This window comes from Callithrix jacchus, chromosome 7, assembly GCF_049354715.1.
Source record: "Callithrix jacchus isolate 240 chromosome 7, calJac240_pri, whole genome shotgun sequence".
Lineage (NCBI taxonomy): Eukaryota > Metazoa > Chordata > Mammalia > Primates > Cebidae > Callithrix > Callithrix jacchus.
In genome coordinates this window covers 98,851,442-98,879,253 of record NC_133508.1, presented here as the reverse complement: position 1 = coordinate 98,879,253, position 27,812 = coordinate 98,851,442, and the positions used below count along the sequence as shown (strand labels likewise).

The 27,812-nt window shown below is 39.4% G+C and overlaps 1 protein-coding gene and 1 pseudogene across 30 annotated transcripts in view; one reads left to right on the top strand and one right to left on the bottom strand.

Moving 5' to 3' along the window:
* The window catches only part of PATJ (PATJ crumbs cell polarity complex component), a 411,839-nt gene that overhangs the window by 357,690 nt on the left and 26,337 nt on the right, over positions 1-27,812 (bottom strand). For 28 of the 30 annotated variants that reach the window (XM_078332015.1, XM_078332024.1, XM_078332028.1 and 25 more), the window contains 6 exons: positions 27,522-27,650; positions 18,436-18,645; positions 13,171-13,270; positions 9,218-9,309; positions 7,562-7,703; positions 1,656-1,802 (listed from right to left, as the gene is read on the bottom strand). In XM_078332015.1, the coding sequence (XP_078188141.1) occupies positions 1,656-1,802; positions 7,562-7,703; positions 9,218-9,309; positions 13,171-13,270; positions 18,436-18,645; positions 27,522-27,650 (820 nt within the window). The remainder of the gene's footprint in view (positions 1-1,655; positions 1,803-7,561; positions 7,704-9,217; positions 9,310-13,170; positions 13,271-18,435; positions 18,646-27,521; positions 27,651-27,812) is intronic. The other 2 variants (XM_078332029.1, XM_017974802.4) reach the window with 1 other exon arrangement.
* LOC144577014 (ATP synthase F(0) complex subunit j, mitochondrial pseudogene) lies at positions 12,818-12,991 on the top strand (annotated as a pseudogene).

The following is a 27,812-nucleotide window of genomic DNA, read 5'->3' as shown; positions in this document are numbered from 1 at the left end:
AATACAAATCATTCAATGAAACAGGCTAACCTCAAAAATCAGTGACTAAGACTAATGAACACTAAAGAACTTAAATTACTACGTTTATAAAAGAATACCCATGAAATAACTATATTAACTGCTATGCTAGATTACACTTAGGGGATAACTAACCAAAGATCCTATTAAAAACAAAAAATCAAATTCATTTGGGCTCTGCACCTTTGTTCCTATTCCTGTTAGCATTTCATTAAGAAATTACTTAAGAGTTATAACGTCTTGCCTTATAAATTTTTTCTAGGCAGTAATTTCTTGTCTGGTAAACAAATCTGAACGAAATTTACAATTTATTTGTTGAATTCTAAGCTTAAAAATATGGCAATCATACAACAGTTAATATAAATGTATAAAATAATGTTCACATTTCACCAGCAATTCTTTTGACTATATTTTTGTCTTTCACAGTCATGAGTTTAAAAGCAAGTACAAATGCCTAAGTGCTAAAGAAAAGAGATAGACTTTCAGCAGCTCAATAAATCCTAGGCTACACAAAATGATCAAAAATTGAGTAACATGATGATCTGAAACAAATATTCCAAAGGCAAAAAGAGAGCTAACCTCATAGCAGTTAGTAGATTTTGGTTTTACTCTAAAGCTAAAATTTTACATACACAAGAAGAAAAAAATGTAGTAAAGTTGATCCAAAAAGCACATATAAAATATTTCTCAAACTAATACTCCCTGGTCAATTGTAAGTATTCTTTTTGATTTAATTTTTGCCAATATAACTAAAAAATGGTATGTCATTTTTAAAATTTGTATTTCTTTCTTTACAAATAAGCATGCCCAGTTATGCCAAGCAAAGTGAATGATGTTTTTAAAAGGTCAAGTAGCATTTATAATAGAGGAGTATTGTTATCCCTAGCATGAGTGTAATGGTGATATGAAAAGCTTTGTCTTGTCATTATAATGATTAAAAAATGAACATATATTATGAAAAAATTATTTCTAAAACTATTTCTAACTTCAGAATGTACTCTATTTTCATCTGACATTTTACTGACAATCTGAGCTCGACTCAGATTTGCAAAGATAAACTGCATCTACTTGAGTCAAAAAGAACAAGGTAAATGTCCAAATCATAGGAAATGTTTTAACCTGAAAAAGAGGTTAACTCCTTTTCGTCAGGCTCTTCTTTCCTGACCTGAGACAAGACAAAGCCAAAAGCCAAAACTTCTTGGGAACCTGGGTAGTGTTAAGTACCCAAGGAGTTGCATTTAGCTAGCAAGGCTTTCCAGTACTTTGGAAGGCCAAGGCGGGCAGATCACTTGAGGGAAGGAGTTCAAGACTAGCAAGGCCAACATGATGAAACTCCGTCTCTACTAAAAATATAAAAATTAGTCTGGCATGGTGGCGTATGCCCGTAATCCCAGCTGCAAGGAATGCTGAGGCAGGAGAATCACTTGAACATAGGAGGCCAAGGTTGCAGTGAGCTGAGATCATGCCACTGCACTCCAGCGTGGGCAACAAGAATGAAACACCGTCTCAAAAAAAAAAAAGTCATTGATATTAAGAATACCCTATTTTATATCTCCAAAATGCCTCTAAGATTTCTCACATAATATTAACTATAAAGAGAGAAAATGGTTAACAAATGAAAGAGTCTTGGTACCTACCCAATTTTTCTAAGGCTTGTATGTTGTCGTTGCTTAAATGATCCGTTCTTTCTTTAATTTCCTCATCTTCACCATCCAAATTAGTTTCAGTTTCCACTGCTCCAGTTAGAAAGACAGCTGGTGGTTTTGGTGGTTCTACAACAGTTCCTAATTTTTAAAAAAATTTAATATTTTTAATGCTAACTTGAATCATTAGTTGTGAGGACCATATTAAAGTGAGCATATTTTACTCCTGTTCTTCCATTTCACAACCTTATTAAATCTGAGGTAACGTACACAGATCATTCCTCAAACCCAAAATGCCATGTGTAATAGATAACCAATCGATTCCTTAAAAAATGAACTTAATAGCACTGAAAAGAATAAGGAACAAACAATGGGAAGAGAAAAGCAAGGTAAACTCAATGACAAAGAAGCAGTTAGATGCTTTTCAATATATCCTTGGAAAAGAAAACAATGCTAAGGTCCTAAGATCTTACTCTTATGGGTGGGCAGAAAGCAAGATTTGCAGAATAAGCTGGACCAATTGCTCTGGGCTCTCCCAGTTTCTGGCATGACATCATCACGATTCTGACAAACCAGTCTACACAGATAACCTTATTACTTAGAAGGGAGTTAGAGAGAATTCCCCTGGGTGTAGAGATTCCTCACTTTACTAAATTGAGCTAAGTAAAATAATAGAAGAACTAGGCTGGGCGCGGTGGCTCAAGCCTGTAATCCCAGCACTTTGGGAGGCCGAGGCAGGTGGATCACGAGGTCAAGAGATCAAGACCATCCTGGTCAACATGGTGAAACCCCGTCTCTACTAAAAATACAAAAAATTAGCTGGGCATGGTGGCACATGCTGTAATCCCAGCTACTCAGGAGGCTGAGGGAGGAGAATTGCCTGAACCCAGGAGGCGGACATTGTGGTGAGCCAAGATCGTGCCATTGCACTCCCAGCCTGGGCAAAAAGAGCAAAATTCTGTCTCAAAAAAAATAAAATAAAATAATAATAATAATAGAAGAACTGATCAAGAGCAGTCACTCATGGCTGTAATCCTAGCGCTTTGGAGGCCAAGGTGAGAGGATCATGTCTGGCCAGGAGTTTGAGACCAGCCAGGGCAACTTTGTGAGACCCAATTGCTACCCACAAACAAAAATCTTTGAAACTTAGCCAGACATGGTGACGTGTACCTGTAATTTTAGCTACTTAGGAGGCTGAGGTGGGAGGATTCTCTGAGCCCAGGAGTTTGAGGCTACAGTGAACTATGATCATGCCACTGTACTTCAGCCTAGGTGACAGAGTGAGACCCTGTTTTTAAAAAAATCTATGAGTTATCCAAAGTTTTCACTCTCATCCATAAGTTGCATAAGTCATTCTAGGTTGTTTTTTAAATAATACACATCACTTATATTCTTATCAAAAATAATTAAGGCCCGGTGCGGCGGCTCACACCTGTAATCCCAACACTTTAAGAGGCCAAGGCAGGTGGATTGCTTGAGGTCAGGAGTTCAAGACCAGCCTTATCAACATAGTGAAACTCCATCTCTGCTAAAAATACAAAAATTAGCCAGGTGTGGTGGTACACACCCAGCCACTGGAGAGGCTGAGGCACAAGAATCACTCGAACCTAGGAGACGGAGATTGCAGCGAGCCATGATTGTGCCACTGCCCTCCCGCCTGGGTGACAGAGTGAGATTCTGCCTCCAAAAAAATAAATAAATAAATTAACCTAATATAACTAAGACTGTAGTTCTAGCTTGTAACTCATAGGAAACTAATGATGGGTAGAAGAACAAGTTAATGACACCATAAGGAAACAAATTCAGAATTTGTTTCCCTAGTGACAAAGGGACTAATGGCTTCAAAAAGTCTATACCATGGGCACTGGGAGGTGTTCTTCTAGATTTAAACAAACGAAGAGACATAACAAATGCAATAAATGCAGTGCCTAACTGGATCTTGGTTTTGGGGCTTGGCGTTTGTTTGTTTGTTTGCAGGGGGTGGTAGGAGGAGTGGAAAGAAAATCTACACAAAATATTTTGGAGCAAAAAAATCTAAGAAACTGAAAAAAATTTTTTAAGTATAGATTAGGTATTTGGTATTAGGAAATCAGTATCAATTTATTTTGCAGTGATAATACTATCATGGTTATATAAAAGAATATCTTCATTTTTATAAGTTATAGGCTGGAAGTATTCTGATGTCTCCCACTAACTCGAAAATGGTTCAGGGAAAAAAATAAACATATGAAGCAAATATGGCAAAATGTTGGCCAATGGGTCTAAATGGTAGGTTTGTGGGTATTCACTATATTATTTGGCACTACTTCTGTATGTTAAACTTTTTAAAAATAAAACGTTGAAAAATATACTATGAGCTTAACATGAGACTTTAAACCAAACAGAACGCTTTTAGATCATTAATCCACGATATCACTAAATGCACAGCTTGGTGCTAGAATTAAAAAAAGCCAATCATTCACTGCAGCATTTTTAAAAAATAACCAAAAGAAAGAAGCAACTGAAGTGAAAATGAGAATAAATAGATAAAGAAAATGTGGCATATACAAACAATGGAACATTAAAAAAGAAGGAAATTCTGTCATGAATGAACCTTGAAGACATTATGCAAAATGAAATGAGCCAGTCACAGGACAAAGATTCCACGATTCCACTTACATGAAGTATCTAAGCAGCCAAACACATGGAACCAGAAGATAGAATGGAGACTGCCAAGGGCTTTGAGGAACAGGGGAAATGGGGAGTGGTTGAATCGGTATGAAGTTTCAATCACGCAAGATGAAAAAAGTCTAGCAATATGCTGTATGACAATGTGCATATTGTTCACAATGCCCTAATGCACACTTAATAAATTTTTGGGCCAGCCAAAGTGGCTTACACAAGTAATACTAGTACTTTGGAAGGCTGAGGTGGGAGGATCACCCGAGGCCAGAAGTTCAAAACCAGCCTGAGCAACATAGTAAAAATCCATCTCTACAAAAATTTTAAAATTTAGCCAGGTGTGGTGGTGCACGCTTGCAGTCTCAGCTACTTGGGAGACTGAGACAGAAGGAGGATATAAAGAAGAAAACGAAAGAGGAGAAAATAACAGCAAGATTTCAAATGGTAGAAGGATTATGTGAGAGGTAAACGATGTGCACTTTGTGGCCGGGCGTAGTATTTCATGCCTATAATCCCAGCACTTTGGGAGGCCAAGGTGGGCGGATCACGAGGTCAAGAGATCGAGAGCATCCTGGCCAACATGGTAAAACCCTGTCGCTACTAAAAAAAAAAAAATACAAAATATTAGCTGGGCATGGTGGTGTGTGCCTGTAGTCCCAGCTACTCGGGAGGCTAAGGCAGGAGAATCTGAAACCGGAAAACAGAAGTTGCAGTAAGCCGGGATCACACCACTGCACTCCAGCCTGGTGATAGAGCAAGATTCTGTCTCAAAAAAAAAAAAAAAAAAGACATGCAGTTTGTTTCGGTAAAACAGACTTCTAAATGTTGATATGATGCAAAGTACACAAAGATGTGTGACATGGGATAGGGGATTGGAGGCGAAAAGACTTACCCTCTTTCCCATAGTATAGTCCTACACATGAAACAGGTGATTATAATGTAGTGTGCTAAAAGCTACAGTACCGTGCTTTTCAAAGGGTGCAAGTGAAGCACATAAGAAAGACACCCAAACCATGGAGTAAGGGGTACAGATTCATTTAGAGTCAGAACATATCCCAACACAAATTTAAAATATAGGAATGCTCAATAAAGAATTGTCAGGTGGGGTATAGTAGCTCACACCTGTAATCCGGCCAAGGTGAGCAGACCCCTTGAGCACAGGAGTTAGTGACCAGCCTGGCCAACGTGGTGAAACTCTGTCTCTACAAAAAATACAAAATTAGCTGGGTGCAGTGGCATACACCTGTGGTCCCAGCTACTTGGGAAGTTGAGGTGGGAGGATTGCTTGAACCCAGGAAGCAGAGGTTGCAGTGAACCACTGTACTCCAGCCTGGGCAACAGAGTGAAACCCTGTCTCAAGAGTTTGTTAATCAAAAATTGCTCATTCACAGATACTGGGCATACCTACATTCAGTTGGTATGGTAAACCGAAGCCAAGCACTCTATCAGAGCTGTTTATTAAACACCATTATATTTATATGAATATTGATATAAGCCATTTAAGGTCAAAATGGTATTTGTACAATTTGTACTATGTAGGCAATTTTTAATTTCATACATTCGATGCAGTTGACAGGGCATCTGTCAGCAACAAAAGGTCTTCTATCACATAAAAGAAAAAAGGTCCAATTTAAATATAAATCAATATCAGCTGAAAACAAAGGCTTCCAAGTGTATTGTATCTTCAGAGGAATATTTCCAGAGGAAAAAAATTCATTTATCTTCTGTCAAATTCAAGTATTTCTTACTCCTTAGTTATACTCACTCCATTTTTTTTTTTTTTAAGAGATAGGTCTCACTCTGTCACACAGACTGGCATGCAGTCACACCTTTTTTGCTCACTGCAGCCTCAAACTCCTGGGTTCAAGCGATCCTCCTGCCATAGCCCTCCTGAGTAGCTGGGAATACAGATGGGTACCACCAGGCCCAGCTAATGTTTAATTTTTTATAGAGAAGGGGTCTGTGTTGGTCAGGCTAATCTTAAACTCCTGGCCTCAAGTGATTCTTCTGCCTTGGCCTCTAAATGTGCTGGAAATAGAAGCGTGAGCCACCAAGCATGGCTAGAATTACTGCAGGCAGTAAGTCACTCATTCTAAATTGAATATGTGTTTCCATGATTGTCAACTTTTGTTCATCTATACATTTATAAGTTGATAATTAAAAATTGACATGCAGCCAGGCACGGTGCTTCACACATGTAATCCCAGTACTTTAGGGGGCCAAGACAGGTGGATCACGTGAGCCCAGGAGTTCAAGACTATCATGGGTAACACAGGAAAGACCCCATCTCTACAAATAAAAATAAAAATAAATTAGCTGGATATGGTGGTGCTCGCCTGTGGTACCAGCTACTCAGGAGGCTGAGGTGGGAGGATCACTTGAGCCCAGGATGTAAGGCTGAAGGCACGATTGTGCCACTGCACTCTGGCCTGGGCAACAAAGTGAGACCTGTCCAAAAAAAAAAAAAATACAAATACATGTTTCATTTTCTTTCACTATACTTCAAAAAGTAAATCAAGAGGCAGATTAGAATAAAATATATTGCTAAAAGTAATAGGAAACCTGGCTGGGCGCAGTGGCTTACACCTGTAATTACAGCACTTTGGAAGGCCAAGGCAGGCAGATCACCTGAGGACAGGAGTTTGAGAACAGCCTAACCAACATGGTGAAACCCTGTCTCTACTGAAAGTACAAAAAAATATTATCCAGCTGTGCTGGCACATGCCTCTAGTCCCAGCTACTTGGAGGCTGAAGCACAAGAATCACTTGAACCCAGAAGGCAGAGGTTGCAGTAAGCCAAGATCGTGCCACTGCACTCCAGCCTTGGCAAGACAGTGAGACTGTCTTAAAAACAAAAGTAATAGGAAACCTAAAGTCTGTAAAATGTCAAAGCATTAGACAAATGAGATCCCCCCAACAAAAGGTGTCAAACCTTTATTATTCAAATATATGTAATCAATGAAATTTGAAAGCTTTTAGAAAAAATGATTTTCATCTCTATTTAGAGACGCTCTCAGCGCTTAGTGCATGTCAGGGTGCACCTCCTACCATTCTGACTGACGTAATAAGCAAAGGAAACACTTCCTCAATGAACAAATAAGCTGACTCATTTCTCCATCACTGCATCACACGAGGTGGGACAACATTTCCTGCTGAGACCCATGGAGCAACTTCCATAATTGAACTCTTCTTCCAAATGCAAACTACTTGAGAGATAGAGGGGTGGCAGCGTTAATCACCTCTGTCTGAAGGTGGTTCAGGTGGAGAAGTAGATGAGGATGTCTTCCTTCGAACTAGGGTGAGGTGTACCACCTGCCCTGCATTTCGTAATACTTCAACAACATCATGGTTGGCAAAACCCTGAATGTTCACACCGTCGACCTAAAACATCGAGAGAAACATTAAACAGAGGTTTCAAGTTAGCTACTGTTTTTAACTGTCAACAATGAATAAAATGAAGCAAATCCTTTCATTCCAAAAATAAATTATTTAGGCCAAGTGCATGGCTCATGTCTGTAATCCCAGCACTTTGGTAGGCTGAGGTGTGTGGATCCCCAAGGTCAAAAGTTTGAGACCAGCCTGGCCAACATGGTAAAACCCTGTCTCTATTAAAAATACAAAAATTAGCCAGGTGTGGTGGTGCGCGCCTACAGACCCAACTACTTGGGGGGCCAAGACAGGAGAATTGCTTGAACCTGGGAGGTGGTGGTTGTAGAGAGCCAAAATCGTGCCCTTACACACCAGCCTAGGTGACAGAGCAAGGCTTGGTCTCAAGAAATAAGTAAGTAAGTAAATAAATAAATAATTCAGACTTTAGGATGTATTTTTTAAATAAAGATATAAAACTACTAAAACATGCTGAGAAACTTCCTCACACACTAGAAAGCAAATTCAAATTTGTACTCCTGTTAGTTACTTAAACTAATAGCCTGAGAGATAAAAAGGATTTTAATCTCTGATGTAATTCAAAATTCAAAACACCATAAAAGATGGTCAGTTATTATATACAGCTCTCAAGATGTATTAATAGAAGCTGTTATTATCAAAACTAAAGAGGTCATCTAATACTTCATCCCTGTATTCATACCACATGATATTTTCAATAAACACATTGATTTCCCTCCAACAGGTCTTCTATCTTTCTGAAAAGGTATTCTTTTTCAAGAACAGTATTCTTAATCTATGTCAAGCCCAATTCCTGAAGTCTATCAAAACCAGTAGGCTTCCTCTCTCAATCAACTTTGTGCTAGCTATAATTATTTCAACTGTCCCATAAGGCTTTTAAAGCCAAGAGTCATGAAATGTGCTGCCTTAGATAGATTTGAAGGGCAAGGATTCAAATCATACTACCCAATATTTGTTTCTATGTTAAGCAATGTGTGTGTATACATGTGTATAGACATTAATACATATGTATATATAAACTTAACTAATTTCTACTAAATGGGGAAAAGGCCATTGATAATTGATAACAGGTAATTATTATATTCTTAGATATGTAAAATATCTCAATTTAGTTGTACTTATAATTATTGCTAACAGAAAAACTACTTTCACAAAAAGATAAAAAGAGCGAGTTAATGATCTATTAATTATACATAAAATAGGTGAGTTCAAAGAACAGTGTTTTCTAGAAAAATGCTAGAACATCTTTCAAACATATATGTATATAAAAATATATTTTTTGTACAAATATGTTTAGTGAATCCTTTCTTCACTGACAGTGAAAAAAAATTAAATATAAGAAGAGTCTAAAATAATGAGATTTCACTAACTTAGTTTTTAAAAACCTTTATAAAACTATATTAAGCCATCCTCCTCTCATATATATATTATAATAATGATCAGCCTTTTTTCAACTAGAATCAAATCTAAAACAGAGGCTAGTTACTTACAGCAACTATTTTGTCATTCACTTGGACGTGTCCATTGTGGTATGCAGCACTGCCAGGTATTATACTTTTCACATAAATCCCTGGAGCTTCCCCTTAAAGTGCACAGACATACAGAAAAAGGAAGAAAATTCTAATTAGGGCTTGATTGCAAAATTTGTATCAAGAGGTTAATTAGTTAACGGGGTTGACTGGAGGTTTGATAAATACTATTTTAAACACAAGCAGAGAAATTGATAGATTACTTCAAACTGTCACCATCTCAAGTGACCCGAATTCAAAATGATTTGACTGATGACTACTCTTCTGGAAAAATAATCAGTAATGGAACCCTGATGAAATGTACTCTAATCTAAGCTGAAATTCAGAGCCCAGAGTAAGTCTGACTCTCTCTTGGTCTGTCTCTACTCTTACTGCTGATGTGGCATAAGACTTCATCATTTTTTCTTTTTTTTTTTTTTTTTTGTGAGACAGAGTTGCTCTGTCACCCAGGCCAGAGTGTAGTGGTGCAATTTCAGCTCGCTGCAACCTCCGCCTCCTAGGTTCAAGTGATTCTCCTGCCTCAGTCTCCTGAGAAGCTGGGATTACAGGCCCACACCACCACACCCGATAATTTTTGTATTTTTAGTAGAGACAGGGTTTCACCATGTTGTTCAGGCTGGTCTCAAACTCCTGACCTCGTGATCTGCCCACCTTGGCCTCCCAAAGTGCTGGGATTATAGGCGTGAGCCACCACACCCGGCAACTTCATCATTTTTTTACAATCACTCGTCCTAGGAGGACAAGTCTCCTAGATCCTCCTGCTTATATTTAGTTCACTGCTCATGTGAGCTTCGCAGACACAGATATAAGAAAAGTACACATGATCTCTTTTTTATTTGAAACAGAGTTTGGCTCTTGTCACCCAGGCTGGAGTGCAATGACTTTGACTTATCAAAAACCTTCTTTTCCATTCATAACTCAAATGCCACCTTCTTTGTGAATTCTCCATTTCCTTCTGACAAACTAAATATGTCATCTGCCATACCATGATAGCTTCCTTGGTCCCCATATCTGCAAATTTCACATCTGCAGGATGTGAACCGGGTGTGATGGCAGGCAACAGAAGTCACAGCTACTGGGGAGTCTGAGGCATGAGAATCACTTGAACCCAGGAGGCAGAGGTTGCAGTGAGCTGAGATCATGCCACTGCATTCCAGCCTGGCAACAGAGTGAGAATCCATCTCAGAAGAAATAATAATAATAATTTTTTTTTTTTTTGAGACGGAGTTTCACTTGTTACCCAGGCTGGAGTGCAATGGCGCGATCTCGGCTCACTGCAACCTCCGCCTCCTGGGTTCAGGCAATTCTCCTGCCTCAGCCTCCCGAGTAGCTGGGATTACAGGCATGCGCCACCATGACCAGCTGATTTTTTGTATTTTTTAGTAGAGACGGGGTTTCATCATGTTGACTAGGATGGTCTCAATTTCTTGACCTCGTGATCCACCCACCTCGGCCTCCCAAAGTGCTGGGATTACAGGCTTGAGCCACCGCGCCCGGCCCAATTTTTTAAAAAGAACTAAGTGCTGCTTACATGTTTGTCTCCCTGAACAGACTTATCTTACTCATTTTCTACTCTCTCCAGAACTCCTCAAAAGTCCAATGAATAGATTAGAGCAAAAATTATTTTGAAAGACTACTTGCTAAAAAGCATGTTGAGACTGGACACAGTGGCTCACACCTGTAATCCTAGAACTTTGGGAGGGGGAGGTGGGCGGATCAAGAGGTCAGGAGATCAAGAACATCCTGGCCAACATGGTGAAACCACATCTCTACTAAAAATACAAAAATTAGCTGGTGCGTGCCTGTAATCCCAGCTACTCGAGAGCTGAGACAGGAGAATCGCTTGAACCTGGGAGTCAGAGGTTGCAGTGAGCTGAGATCACACCACTGCACTCCAGCGTGATGACAGAGCTAGACCCCATCTCAAAAAAAAAAAAAAAACAGCGCTTTTGAGCGTAAGAAGTAAGATGAGCCAGGTGTGGTGGCTCACGTCTGTAATCCCAGCACTTTGGGAGGTCAAGGCGGTTAGATCACCTGAGGTCAGGAGTTTGAGACCCCTGGCCAACATGGTGAAACCCTGTCTCTGCTAAAAATGCAAAAATTATCTGGATGTAGTGGTACATGCCTGTAGTCCCAGCTAATTGGAGGCTGGGGTAGGAGAATCTCTTGAACCTGGGAGTTGAAGGTTGCCATGAGCCAACATTGCGCCACTGCACTCCAGCCTGGGCAATAGAGTGAGACTCTGTCTCCAAAAAAATAAAAAAAGAGAGAAGAAGAAGAAATAAAATAGTAAAATGATACTTTCCTTTGTTCAGTAACATAAACATTAAATTTTTTCATTCACTTTCACTTAGGAACTAAACCACCAGTCATTCACTTTCACTTAGAAACTAAACCATAAGTTTACGAACTGAATCGTGATTCCTCTAACCAGAATTAGCATATTAAAAACTATTTCAGGCCGGGCGTGGTGGCTCACACCTGTAATCCGAGCACTTTGGGAGGCCGAGGTGGGTGGATCACCTGAGGTCAGGAGTTCAAGACCAGCCTGGCCATCATAGTGAAACCCCATCTTTAAAAAATAAATAAATAAATAATAAAAATAAAAACTACTTCATGTGTTTTTTTGAAACATTATTATACAATTCACACTTAGCTCTTTTGAATGTCATTTAAATTCTGAACTTAAATAAAGGTGGCACTTAGAATCTAAAGAATTGAAAAAAGATATTTCATCAGGCTAAAATAGCACGAGGTGGTCTGACATGAATTTCATTCAGGACTTTGAATACATTAGCACTCTTAATCCTTCCACCTGCTGTAAGTATGCAAAATAACAGTTTTTTTTAGGAAATTAACTCTGTAATCTTGCTATTAAAAAAACTAGAACATTTTATAACTCTGAATTCTCATATTATTAGCAAATATTTGTGGAAAGGCTTATTTTTCTTACCCTAATAATTCTCTTACAATAAGGGAATAAATCTTATAGTGAAAGCTATCAAAGCTTTGCAGATAGGAGTTGAGGGAGTTTTATTCAGAGATACTTTAACTGTGTATTTATTCTCAGTTTATTCCTTTTCTATGAAAGGAAAACAGTTCTAATAAAAATGCTTATTTTAACTTATTCTTTTAGTGATAAAACATAATACTCTTACTTTAGGAACAATCACAATATGAAATACATAATCAATTTACTTATCACAAATCTAATCTATCGTAATACATTAACAATATTCACAACATATCTATTTTACAGACAAAGAAGGTACTATTCAAATATTATACACTGAGCTGACCAATTATATTTTTTGTTAATGACTATCAAGCCAGCTATAAAACTATTGAGATAAAAATGTGATTCTGTAATCACTGAGAAGTGACTGGTTGCTATTATAGATTCATGGTTTTATGGTTCAAGATTTAAATTAAAATCTGCAAGTATTTAAAATTTCACTATCTAGAAACCTTAACATCCTTTACAATTATTTCCAAATAGAAATTATTCATTTTTGGGGTACGGGTTTGTGGTGCTCCCTGAGCTATCTTTCCTGTGCCAAGATGCTTCAAAGTTTTATTTAAAATATGTGGCTCCCCTTGAAACCCTACTATACCCAAGTTTACCAGATTTGGGTAGGAATGGGGCTGATGGGCTTCACTGTTAATAAACTCCATGCCGCTGATAACAGAAATAAGGCTGCAAAAGCTGCAGCATCTGCTCGTGATCATCATTAACCAGTTTACTTGGAATACATGTGAAAGAAAACGTCAGTCTGCCTGTAAATTTGAGCAAGCCGTGTTAGATGGGACGCATGGAACATACTGTACACTTGTAAGAGTACTGTTTACTTCATGCCATGAATAAATGGATCTGTGAGATGCTCAAAAAAAAAAAAAAGAAATTATCCATTTACCTGTATGAGATGTTCCAACATAGCCAACAATTCTAATTCCAAGACTCTGCCCATCTTTTTTAACAAGCTCAACATTGTAAGTTTCAAAAAGAGAAGTGTCCTAAAAGGAAAAACCAAATTTAATGATACATGCTTAGTTGTACACCTATGTGTACAGAGTCAATCTGTACAAGGTTTGTCAAGGATTTTCCTAGCATCTATGGTAGGCAGAATTGTAAGATGGTCCCCATGACCTTCAATCCCTGGTGCTACTCCCATATTGATACCATATTACATGGCAAAAGGGAGATTATCCAGGTGGGCTAATCTCATCACTACAGCCTGTTTGTTTGTTTTTTTTTTAAATAGAGATGGGGTGGAGAATGATCCAAGATGGCCGATTGCTAACATCTCAGGATGGCAGCTCTCAGTGAAAGCGCAGAGAACTAGATAGAGGATGCCACACTTTCAGACAAATTCTGGTCGCTCACAGAGCAGAAGATCCCCAGTGGAGGAGTCACACGGGTCGCCAGCATGACTCTTGTGGCCGGCGCAGCGGTTTCACCAGCACCTCGGCGCAGCAGCTCTCGGAGCAGAGTAAACAGGGCTGGCTCCCCTTCTGACCGAGGTTTGGAGGACCCACACGGGTCCCCAGCACGGCTCCTGAGACCGGCACAGCGGCTGTGACGGCACCTCGGCGCAGCAGCTCTCGGCGCAGAGTAAACGAGACTGGTTCCCCTTCTGACCAAGGTTTGGAGCCCTGGGAAGGCAGAGTCGCCTACTACGGACACAAGAAGGAAGCCAGACAGGACAATCCTGGGCAGAAAAGCACCATCAGTCTTAATGCCGCTGTTCTGGCCCTGGGAACTAACAACTTGGACATCCACTCAAGAGACCTAATCTGAAAGTTGGTCATTTCAAAGATGACAGGAGGATAAATTTACAATGATGGGAAGAAACCAGCGTAAAAAGGCTGAGAATACTCAAAATCAGAAAGCCTCTCCCTCTAAAGATGATCACAGTTCCACATCAACAATGGAAAAAGGCTTGATGGAGAACGAGCGCATCCCAATGACAGAATCACTCTTCAGGGAATGGATAATAAGAAACTTCTGTGAGTTAAAAGAACATGTTGTAGCCCAACGTAAAGAAACTGAGAACTTTGAAAAAAAGGTTTGATGAAATCCTATTGAGAATAGACAACTTAGAGAGGAATATAAGTGAATTAATGGAACTGAAGAATACAATACAGGAACTCTGAGAAGTATGCACAGGTTTAAACACTCGAATTGTTCAAGCAGAAGAAAGGATATCAGAGGTCAAGGTCCAACTTAATGAAATAAAACGCGAAGACAAGATTAGAGAAAAAAGGATAAAAAGGAATGAGCAAAGTCTCCAAGAAATGTGGGACTATGTGAAAAGACCAAATTTATGTTTGATAGATGTACCTGCATGCGACGGAGACAATGAATCCAAGCTGGAAAATACCCTTCAGGATATTATTCAGGAAACTTTTCCTAAACTAGCAAAGCAGGTCAACATTCAACCCCAGGTAATACAGAGAACACCACAAAGATATTCCTCAAGAAGAGCAACCCCAAGGCACATAATCGTTAGATTCACCAGGGTTGAAACGAAGGAGAAAATACTAAGGGCAGCCAGAGAGAAAGGTCAGGTTACCCACAAAGGCAAGCCTATCAGACTTACAGCAGATCTCTCAGCAGAAACTCTACAAGCCAGAAGAGAGTGGGGGCCAATATTCAACATCCTCAAAGAACAGAACCTTCAGCCCAGAATTTCATATCCAGCCAAACTAAGCTTCACAACTGAAGGAAAAATAAAATCTTTTATGAACAAGCAAGTACTCAGAGATTTTATTACCACCAGGCCTGCTTTACAAGAGCTTCTGAAAGAAGCATTACACACAGAAAGAAACAACCAGTATTAGCCTTACTAAAAATATACCAAAAAGTAAAGAGCACCAACATAAAGAAGAATTTACATCAACGAATGGATCAAATAGCCAGTTAACATCAAATGGCAGTAACCCTAAATTTAAATCGACTAAATCCCCCAATCAAAAGACACAGCCAAAACCCAACGCCATGTTACATCCAGACCTGTTTCACATGCAAGGATACACAAAGACTCAAAACAAAGGGATGGAGAAAGATTTACCAAACAAATGGAGAGCAAAAATAAATAAATAAATAAAAAGCAGGAGTTGCAATTCTTGTATCGGATAAAATAGATTTTAAAGCAACAAAGATATAGTGGTAAAAGGATCAATGCAACAACAAGAGCTAACGATCCTAACACCCAAATATATAGAGTCTTAGATTCAATGAAACAGGAAATTAATAAGGATATCAAGGACTCGAACTCAGAACCGGAACAAGTAAATCTAATAAAAATTTATAGAGCTCTCCACTTCAAATACACAAAATATACATTCTTGTCAATACGACATCACACCTACTCATAGGTTTAAATGAAACATTGATTGGCCATTATTAATACCCATTTTTTTTCAGAATAAAGCAATATTTCTGTTCACCCTCCCTCTTTCTCTTCCTTGTTCTTCCTCTCCTTTACTCATTTTTTTTTTCTTTCCTTCTCTCAAAAAAAAAGAAAAGAAAAAAAAAAGAAATCAACTTGTAAACCTCTAGATCCAGGTCGGCAATGTCTCTCTTATTGCTTGATTTCCTTCCTTCTCTTCCCTCCCTCCCCCCCTCCCCCCTTCCTCCCTTCCTTCCTTCCTTCATCTCTTCCTGCCTTCCCTCCCTTCCTCCCCCCCCCAAAAAAAAAAAGCTAATCAAATAAAATAAGATATATCTAAATTAAAAAAAAAATAGAGATGGGGTGTCACCATGTTGGCCAGGCTGGTCTCAAACTCCTGACCTCAGGTGATCCACCTATCTCGGCCTCCCAAAGTGCTAGGACTACAGGTGTGAGCCACGGCGCCCGGCCTCTACAGACCTTTAAAGGCAGAGTTTTCTCCTGCTGGTAGCAGAAGGGGAAATGAAAAAGATCTGGCCAGGCACGGGGACTCATGCCTGTAATCCCAGCACTTTGGGACGACAAGGCGGGCAAATCACAAGGTCAGGAGATCAAGACCATCCTGGCTAACTCAGTGAAACCCTGTCTCTACTAAAAATAGAAAAAATTAGCCAGGTATGGTGGCACGCACCTGTAGTCCCAGCTACTCGAGAGGCTGAGACAGGAGAAGGCAGAGGTTGCAGTGAGCCAAGGTCATGCCACTGCACCTCAGCCTGGGTGACAGAGCAAGACTTCATCTCAAAAAAAAAAAAAAAAAAAGAAGATGATCTGAATCAGAGAAAAGAAGACGATCTTCAACTTGTGGTTTGAAGATGGAAGGAGTCATGTGACAAGGGACGTGGGGGATCTTAAGGAGCCAAAAGAGGTCTCTGGCTGGCAGCAGACAAATGAAAAGGGACCTCAGTTCTACAGTTGCAAGGAACAAGATTCTGCCAACAATATGAATGAGACTGGACATGGACTGTCCCCAGGGCATCCAGAAAAGAGCCCAGCCAGGCCCACACCTTGATTTTGGCCCTGTGAGAAGCTAAGCAGAGGCCAGGTGCAGTGGCTCACACCTATAATCCCAGCACTTTGGGAGGCCGAGGCAGGCGGATCACCTGAGGTCAGGAGTTTGAGACCAGCCTGGCCAACATGGCAAAACTCCGTCTTTATTAAAAATTCAAAATTTAGACAGGTGTGCTGGCACATGCCAGAAACCCCAGCTACTACAGAGGCTGATACAGAAGAATCGCTTTAACCCGGGAGGTGGAGATTGCAGTGAGCTGAGATTGTGCCACTGCATTCCAGCCTGGAAAACAGAGTGAGACTCTCTCAAAAAAAAAAAAAAAGCTAAGCAGAGACACCAGCCAAGCCCACCCTAAATTCTGACCCACAGAACCGTGAACTAACAAAGGATATTATTTTAAACCAGTAAATTTGTTGTAATTTGTTATATAACAATAGAAAACTAATATAACCGCTTAGAAAAAAGGCTATATTTGTATCTGAAAGAACCATGAACATAAAGAAAAATTTAGAAACAAAAGGTAAGAGTAATTATTGTTAACATAAAAATATTGACATAAAACTTCTTTTCTTCTTCTTCTTTTTTTAAGAGACAGGATCTTGTTCTGTCACCCAGACTGGAGTGTCATGGAGCAATCATAGCTTACTGCAACCTCAAACTCCTGGCCTTAAGCAATCCTCTCCATTCAGCCTCCCAAGTAGCTGGGACTACACGTGTGCTACTGCATCTTGTCCTAAAACTTATTTTTAATACTCATCTTTTAAACATTTCTGTAAATGCCTGTAATCCCAGCACTTTGGGAGGCCAAAGTGGGATCTCCTGAGGTCAGGAGTTTGAGACCAGCCTGACCAACACGAAGAAACCCCATCTCTACTAAAAATACAAAATTAGCCCAGCATGGTGGCACATGCCTATAAACCTAGCTACTCAGGAGGCTGAGACAGGAAAATCACTTGAACCCAGAAGGCGGAGGTTGCGGTGAGCCAAGATCATGCCATTGCACTCCAGCCTGGGCAACAAGAGCGAAAAAAACAAACCCCCCTATTTCTTTGCTTTTATTTTTTTATGTCTTCATTAAAAGCCCATGTTGAGATAGTGGGAAGGAGCTTGAAATGACCAAAAAGATGTGAATTCAAATTCCAGTTTTACAACTTCCTCCCTGTAAGGTCTTTAACGTGATGTTTGACTTTATCTCCTTCATCTACTAAATGTATAATAAGGCCTAACTGGCAGAATTACCGTGAAGATTTCAGATGAACTGAAGAATTCCAGGTGCCTGATAATTAATAATAACTAGTATTATTATATAACCAAAATAAGTATTATAATAAATATTACTATTGATATTCATGCCCTTTAGCCAGCCTGTGGCTACCAGTGGTAATTCTCATCCATCATCCAGTGTTTACAGGTTTCCCTTCACCACCTGGACGTTTTTTTACAGTTCTCCCCTCACCAGCCCAAGGCAAGTATTATTATTCTCCGACTTATAAATAAGTCACTGAGGCTTAGTGAGGTTGAACGACTTAACCCTGAGAAACAGCGAAATAGAAAACTAACATGTCTGATGTCTCCAAGTAAGGTGTTTTTTTTTTTTTCCTATTTCACTGGCAAGTGCTCAACTCACACCAATGTGGTGCTTCAAGGTGAATTTCTTATCTTACAGTGTGTCACACCCAGGCTTTGGTTTAAGACGAAAGAATGATATGTATACTCACAGAATCGCTGGCTACAGTGGGCAGGGCGACAGGCAATGCTGCAGGGGCAGGAGGGGTTACTGAAACTTCACCAGTTGGGTCTCTAGCAACAAGCATCCTGACTGAATTCCCACAGTTCCTTAGAACCTGTGCAACTTGCTCACTGGTCATTCCCTGCACATTTGTGCCACCAATCTTCAAGATGTGGTCCCCTGTCTGCAGTCTTCCATCCTTCAACCCAAGAAAAGACAAAATTATTTTGAGAAATCAATGCCCTAACTTCACCAGTTAATAACAATTCATCAGACTTTCAGCTCTCGCAAAATGGCTGACAAAGAAACACCTAAAATGCTGAATAAAATGGAATATTGTTAATAACTGGCTGAATTGGTGAGAATGAAGAAATTCCATGTAAAACACAAAGGAATGGCTCAGAATGAGAAAAGTAATCAGTATTCTAAAAAAGGTTTCTGCTTGAGGGTATAAACTCATGCCTAATGGCCTAGAGCTAGGGTGTTAATGGTCCTGTGTGCGGAAGAGGTCAGAAAGCTCAGGGCCTCAAGAAGGAAAGGTCAGCACAGAAGTCTCCAGCATAAAGCTGGGGACTTCAAAACTAACATGCTCAGTGACATGTTTTAGGATTAGAAAGATGCGAGTGTGGCTACAAGAAAATGAGGAAAAAGAAGAATAGCCCGCAAGATGGGGGAGTTAATGGAGTCAGACAGTACAGGGCATCTTCTTTGCATGATTGGAAAGGAAAGGCACAGAGGAATGACATTACCTGACTGACTTTAACAACATAATTCTAGCTTCTGTGCTTAAAAGAAACTATGCAAGCGGCAACGGTAGAAGCAAAGATACGAGTTGGGAGGTCTTAGCAATAATCCACAATAGCTTGGGTGTGGTTCGCAGTTGGGGTGTTCAGAAGTGAGACCCAAGATATATTTTTAGTAAACTGTCAATAGGATCTGCAGATAGCTTCTATATGGGCTGTGAGGGGGAGAAAGGACTCAAAACTCCAAGTTTTTAGCCTGAGCAACTGGAAAGATAGAGTAGAACTGAGATAAAGATACAGAGCTGTTACCTTAGATACTTACTAGACAGTCAAGTGGAGGTAACAGGTATACAGCCAGATACACAAATCTGGAGTTCAGGAGAGAAATCCAGACTACAAATTTAAATTGAGGAGTTGGGGAGAGGTCAAAAAAAAAAAAGCCTTGCAAGTCATTAGCACATATGAGGTATTTAAAGTCATGATTCTGCTGGCAGGGTGGCTCACACCTATAATCCCAGCACTTTGGGAGGTCAAGGTGGATGAATCTCTTGAGGCCAGGAGTTCAAGAACAGCCTGGCCATCATGGAGAAACCCTGCCTCTACTAAAAATACAAAAATTAGCCGGGTGTGGTGGCACACACCTGTAATCTCAACTACTCAGGAGGCTGAGGCATGAGAATCTCTTGAACCTCAGAGGCAGTGGTTGCAGCGAGCCAAGATCACGCCACTGCACTCCAGCTTGGGTGACAGAGCAAGACTCTGTCTCATAAAAAATAAAAATAAAGTCATGATTCCGAATGAGTTGAAAGAAAAGATACATAATGTTATGTCTCTTAAGCTAGGTAAGAGTGCATTACGCACTGGTAATTATTGCTTTGGTTTCTTTTTGTTGTTTAGATAGAGCCCCACTCTATTGCCCAAGTTGGTCTTGAAAACAATTATTGTTGTAATTATTATTTAAAATGTGCATAGATATTATATACATTCTTTTATATGTATGCATAGTTCATACACAAAGGGTTAATAATAATTTATCAAAATGAATATCTGTTCAAAATGTTCATTTCCCTTGTGAAATTTTTGAAACAGCTGATTTTTACAAAATTTTTCCTAAATTTGTTTAGTAGGAAATTTTGAATTCACTTTACTTATCTTTATTATAGTGTATTAAAGATACCACCATGTTAACATACCTGGCTTTATTTACACTTATACATGTAGAGCACCTCGCAGGTTCAAAATCACTTTCATGTACCATCTCACTTAGAGAAGGACAGCTTTCAAATCAGAAAATTGAGATATAAAAAGTTTGACTGACTTGGCCAAGGTCACAAAGCTGATAAAAGGGTTGAATCAAAGTTGAATCCAAGTTGCTCACTGAAGATTATTCTCATTTATTTAGTGATTTGCCTTATACTTCACTATCTCCAGAGTAATATTACTGTAGCAAGTCAATCTCCTACATGCAAAGGCTGCTAGTAGATAGCAAATTGACTGTTTTCCTGTTCCCCAAGAAACTGTCTATAACTCTCAAAAAGTTTGAATGAAATGAAGATGAAAAACAGATATTCTGCAACACAGAGAGAAAGCTTGAGAACAGAGCAATGACTACTGGGTTAATCCAGTCCTAAGCTTCAAATTTCTAGTTCCAGGTGGTACCAACTGCAAGCTAAAGATGAGATTCTGAAGGAATAAGTCTTTTTAAAAACTCTTAGACTGAAAAATCTATTCTTCATCCTTCCTTTTCTCCAATTTTACAGGAACCTAAATGAAGGAATGCTTTAGACTGAAACAGTGAGTACAAAGCTCTGCGTTTTGCTGTAAATGCCGCAGAAGGCACTGGAAGGGACTAGAAGTGGAGAGAAGCAATGCAGCAGAAATGCAATTTAATTCAGAAACATCTGGAAAGACTTAGAGAACAGAAACAGATCCAAGGAGGACATTGTTACGAAAAAAGGAATAAAGAATTGCTGGATTTCCACTTGAATAATGATAATTTGATATTCTGTTTTCATCCACGCAACAAACTTGAAACAAAATAAGCAACTACTTAAGAGAAAGTCAGTGGTCCTTATGAAAAACAAGAATAAAGTTGCCTCTGTAAATTGAACTATTCTTCAACAGAATTATGCCCTGATCAAAAAATTAAAAAATATGTCTAATAAGTGTTTTCATACTTGGCTTGGCTAAAGAAGGATATTTTATCATAAGGTATATTTTTAGTCACTTCCTAGGCATTATTTTTCTTCTATTTTACCTCAACTCTTAATTTAAAATGATGTAGATAATTTGCATCTGTCACTGAAAGTCAAACATTTTCTTCCTACAGAAAAGCAGGTGTTCTAAAGAATTCATAAGTACAAAAATAGTCATTAGTCAGATTGATAGAAAAACACCAAAATGACAGCTACCTTGTCTAAGTCCAGCAGCCCCAGACTGCATGTTATTGACATTTTCTGATCAACATTCTCCTTCCATAACCTGTCTTCTGTGTGAGGAAAGTGAAAGGCATAAAGTCCCTTTTGTTCTCTAACAGAAATCATCAATCAATGAAAACCAATAAATAGCTATGCCAAGATTCAAGTACATAGCATGCTAATAAAACATTTACATATAAAAGTTTATTCATCTATAGATTCTTTCAAAAGAGAAAAAAACTATGCATATCTGATTTTTTGATAACACACCAAAACTTGACAAGTGATGGTTTCTTATACAGTTACAATGTAGAATCTGGAACTGTATCACCAATATGGTGAAACCCTGCCTCTACTAAAATATAAAAATTAGCCGTGCATAGTGGTGGGCACCTGTAGTCCCAGCTACTTGGGAGGCTGAGGCAGGAGAATCACTTGAACCTGGGAGGCAGAGGTTGCAGTGAGCCGAGGTTGTGCCACTGGACTCCAGCCTGGTGACAGAGCAAGACATCATCTCAAAAAAAAAAAAAAAAAAAGCAAGCCTAAGACTATTTTCCTTTAAAAGGCCTTCTCACAAGGTTAGCCCTTGGCTAACACCTGGGAGCTTAGACTCCGTGAGGGTTCTCACCATTCCCTGGTAAACATGGCTCCAGGCACCTCAAGTGTGGTTTCTCCTGAACACTTGCATTCTCCTGGAAGTCAAGGATGTCAGTATATGCCACACAGTGTGTGCCTACATGACCAGCATCCAGTAACAACACTGTACACTGAGTCTCTGATGGGTTTCCATGGCAGACATTTTAGAAGTGTGGTCATAATTCATTGCTGGAAGATTTAAGTGTGCCCTCTATGGCTCCACGGGGAGAGGACTCGTGGAAGCTGGTGCCTGGTTTTCTCCAGACTCCACCTCATGCACCTTTTCCATGTGGATTTTGCTTTGTATTCTTTCACTGTGATAGCTGTATGCACAACTGTCTGCCGAGTCCTATGAGTCCTCCTAGCAAGTCATCAAACCTGGTGGTCTTGGGGACCATTTTAGAAGTAGGAAATTAAGCCAAGATGTCATTTTCCCAGAGAGAGGTGGATCCAGAATTCAAGCCTTCATCTGTCTGATTCAAAAGCTCACACACTATAATCCTATGCTCTTTCCTTTCAGAGGCTTATTTAGATGTAAGTGAGCTGAGAAGAATTTCTCCAAAGGTAGCTCTAGGGAGGGTGTACGCCACGTCTTGTGCCATAGCCTAGGGCCTGAGGGTGCTGCCGCTTAAGTCATTTCATGAGCAAGCATAACATTGACTGGTGACAGGCAACAAATGAGGCAGGCCAAGGAAGGAGATACGTGGATCACAGCAAGAAGGTGGAAGAGGTTTTATTTGCCGTCAGCTGACATGAGAGGAAAGGAGAAGTGAATACTGCGCTGTCCCCTGTGTCTGGCCTTACCATATGCCCTCTGCTGTTCCTATAGCTGACTACTCCCTGTTGATGGATGTGAACAACTGTGCGCAGGTATAAACATCAGGTTTAACTTTGGATAAATTCAAACAACAAAGCTCAGACTTCAGAATCAAACAAATACGAGCTCAATCCTGACTTTGTCGCTCACCTAGCTGCTGTAGGCTTGGGCAATTTCTTAATGGTTTCCATATCTATAATTTGGGAGTAAAACTTATAAGACTGTTTTGAAGGTTACATGGGAATAATGTACATTAAGCAGATAACAATGTCTGGCAATAAGTACTTGCTTCTATTTGAGCACTTATGACCCTGTGACAAGCATACCCTCTACCTCCTCTTTGATGATCTGAAATAGTGACGATTCCTTCCAGTAAAGGGCGAAAATCAGACTTGGGCTTTTTCCAACAATGCCTCAATGGGATTAATCTGGGAAACTCTGCACATCTTATTCTTGTGAAAATTCATACAGCACGTTAGTATTTTAAAAGCTCAGAAAATTCTTACAGGAAAGAAACTTATTTGATTTTGTTTAAATTTACTTGACCTTTTGTTTTGCACAAAAACCACTCCACTTTGCATTTTAGGAAAAAAAATGCCACTCCAACTAACAAACCTATTAAAATTGCTAAGGCACAGGGAGAAGGGAGGGAATACAAAGAAAGGCATTTCAAAATTGGCTGCAATATTCATTCTTTCCAGGTTATAAAAAAAATTTTAAGAATTCTTAAAGAATATTATTTGTTTTGTGCCACAGATATGTGTGGTTTTTGTTTGTTTGTTTGTTTTCTTGAGACAGAGTCTTGCTCTGTCACCCAAGCTGGAGTGCAGTGGCATGATCTCGGCTCACTACAACCTCTGTCTCCTAGGTTCAAGCGGTTCTTCTGCCTCAGCCTCTCGAGTAGTTGGGATTGCAGGCTTGCATCACCACACATGGTTAAGTTTTTGTATTTTTAGTAGAGATGGGGTTTCACCTTGTCAGCCAGGCTGGTTTCAAACTCCTGACCTCAAGTGGTCTGCCCGTCTCAGCTTTCCAGAATGCTGGGATTTCAGGCGTGAACCACAACACCCAGCCACAGATGTGTTTTAAAGGTCTATGAAATGAACATTCTCAAATATTCTGTTCTCAGAACTTGCTAAAGTTTGGACATTTGTCCCCAAAGAAACCTTTGTCCCCAAAGAGTTCGAGATCAGCCTGGCCAACATGGTGAAACCCCATCTCTACTAAAAATACAAAAAATTAGCCGGGTGTGGTGACACATACCTATAATCCTAGCTACTCAGAAGGCTGAGGCATGAGAATCACTTGAACCTGGGAGGTGGGGCCCAATGGAAGGTGTTTGGGTCATAGGGGTGAATCCCTCGTGAAGGGCTTCGTACAGTGAGTTTACCTGGTGCAGTGAGTTCTCACTCTGATTGTTAAAAAGAGCCCCTCTCCATCACCATCTTCATCCCTACAACCTGTCCTATGCTTTTTCACTGTCCACATGATCTCTGCACACACTGGCTCTCCTTCACCTTCCACCATGGAAGCAGCCTGAGGCTTTCTCCAGATGCCAAATTTTCCAGCCAGCAAAACTAAGCTAAATAAACCTCTTAAATTACCCAGCCTCAGCTATTTCCTTATGGCAACACTAAATGGATGAAGACAGAACTCCTTCACATTCTTAAAAATCATTAAGGATGGAGGGATAGGAATCACCAAGTAGCGCAAGAATCTGCTGGGGGTAATAAATAGGCTCATTATCTTGATTGTGGTAATGGATGATATAACAGTTAAATTATAAGTGTCAACTTGGCTAGAATGTGGTGCTGACTGTTTTGGTCAAACACTAGTCTAGATGTCGCTGCAAAGGTATTTTGTAAACATGATTAGCGTATACGAACAGTTGACTTTAAGTAAAAAAAGATTGCCCTCCATGAGCCTCATCCAATCAGTTAAAGAATTCACAAGTAAAAACTAGATTTCGTAGGGAAGGAATTCTGCTTCAAGAACGTAACACAGCATCCTGAGAAATTCTGCCAGCCTGCCCTGTGGATCTCAAACTCAAGACTATAACATCAACTCTTGTTTGAGTTTTGCCAGCCCCCACCATGGCATGAGCCAATTTTTAAAAATAACCTCTTTATATATGCATACACACACACACACACAGACAGACACACACACACACACACACACACACACCCAATTGGTTCTGTTTCTCTGGAGAAACCTGACTGCTGGTAAAGATGAATTCACAAATGCATTCATATGCAAAAATTGGTACTGAGGAATTTTTTTAATATTTAATATTTCATATGTTAATTTTTATCAATATATATTAATGTCTATATTTTTAAAGAGCTATATTATCTAAAATAAGAAATATTAGAGTAAAACTGTTTAATATTTTTACAAATCTCTTTAATATCTGGCTTAAAGGAAAACAGCTGAACTCATCTGCTTCTGCATTCAATATGTTAGGACATACTGTTTCACAAGTATATGAAGGATATCTGGCCTCAATCTGATTCTTTGATAACACACCAAAACTTGACAAGTGGTGGTTTCTTATATAGTTACAATGTAGAATCTGGAACCATATCAACAAACTGTCAAACACTATTTTATTAAAATACACTGATACATCTTGATTTTCGAAAGGATCTTTTAGCTATGTGTTATTTTGTCATATCACATACTGGTCTTCAGAAAATACCGAGGCTGAGTATGGTGGCGCACGCCTATAATTCCAGCACTTTGGGACACCTAAGCAAGAGGATAGCTTGAGGCCAGGAGTTCGAGACCACCCTGGGAAACAAAGCGAGACGTGTCTCTACAAAAAATAAAAATGAGGCTGGGGGGTACAGTGTCTCACACCTGTAATTCCAGCACTTTGGAAGGCCAAGGCAGGAGGATGGTGAAACCCATCTCTACAAAAAATACAAAACTTAGCCGGGCATGGTGACCTGTGCCTGAAGTCCCAGCTACTCTGGAAGCTGAGGTGGGAGAATCACTTCAATCCCAGAGGCAGAGGCTACGTGAGCCAAAATCACCACTGCACTCCAGCCTGGGTGACAGAGCAAGACTGTCTCAAAAAAAAAAAAACCATGTTGGTTAATATCAATCACCAATGTAATCAGAAATGCCTTTCTTTTTCTTTTCTTTTCTTTTTTTTGAGACAGGGTCTTACTCTGTTGCCTAGACTGGATGGAGTTCAGTGCCAGGATCTCAGCTCAAAGAAGCAGCCTCTGCCTCCCAGGCTCAAGTGATCCTTCCACCTCAGCCTCCAGAGTACCACCACACCCAGCTAACTTTTGTGTCTTTTGTAGAGACAGGATTTTGCCATCTTGCCCAGGCTGGTACTGAACTCCTGGGCTCAAGGGATCCTCCCAGCTTGGCCTCCCAAAGTACTGGGCTTACAGGCCTGAGCCACCACCCCCAGCCGCAGAAAAGCTTTCAAATATTAAGGACGTGTCAAGCTCATGATAAAATACAAATCTTCCAAAATTCTAATTTTTGCTTAAGCTCAATTTTTATTGTTGCCAACAGTGTCAGTTGTTTTCCTTGAAATAACAGGTTCACATCATCCATTCTCAAGAAAACATCTTCCAAATACCTATCTGGATAAACATAATTTTTCTGCAGTTATTTTTATAAAAATAAAAATGTTGTTCCACATAAAAAAGTAGCAGATTCATCTTGCAAATTACTTTCCTTAAGACAACCATCATACTTCAGTACATAGTAAGAACGCTACACAGTATTTCCCGCTTTGACAATATTCAAAAGACAGGCACTAAATGGTCAAAATGTACTGAAATTAATCATTTTACTGCATCATAAAAAACTCCAAGCGATGGGTGCAGCAAACCACCATGGTACATGGATACCTGCATAACAAACCTGCACCTTCTACACATGTGCCCCAGAACTTTAAGGGTAATAAAAATAATAATAATAAATATCCAGAGGGGAGGAAAAAAAAACTCCAAGCACACAGCACTTTCAGTTTAAATACTGCTAAACAATGAAAGATAGTCATTTAACTTAGAAGGCCATAAATTTTAATTCAAGTGAAATTTACCATGTATAATATTAGGACAAATGTTTATAATCACTGTATCTTCTGATTTTAACATTTAGGCCATCGAAAGATACACTAGAGGAGAATAATACAGATGCTCAAAATGCAATATTCATTAACAACTCTTTTTAATAAAAAAAAAATTGTCCTCCAATGGAATCATGAAGCCTGTCAATTATAAGGAAAACAAACCCCAAAAATGTTGATTTAGGAACTGGTTAAAATAAGACAGAGACTATACTAATAATACTTACAGAATAAGCCATTTTTAAGCTATACTTAAATTCTACTTATTAAGTCATATATCTGGTGACTCATGTTTTAAAATTACATTTCAATTCATACAACTTAAATTTTATAAAACCAAAATGATAACAAGGAAGGTTGACTTACCCGATCTGCTAATCCTCCAGGAACTATAGTCCTCACAACCACGCCACTTGTTTTTCCTCCAACTATTCCAAAACCTAGTCCAGAGCCATCATTAATGAGCTCAACCTCTTCAACATGGCCCCAACAAACCTACAAATTAATAGCAAATAAGAGTCGCAGTATCAGTAATACCCACAGATTCTTAGCTTTCCAATATCATCATTACCAAAGTAACAGATTTGCAATAAATTTAACATTCACACAATTAATAAAGGCAACTTTCTATAGGCTAAAATATACAGACAGAGATAA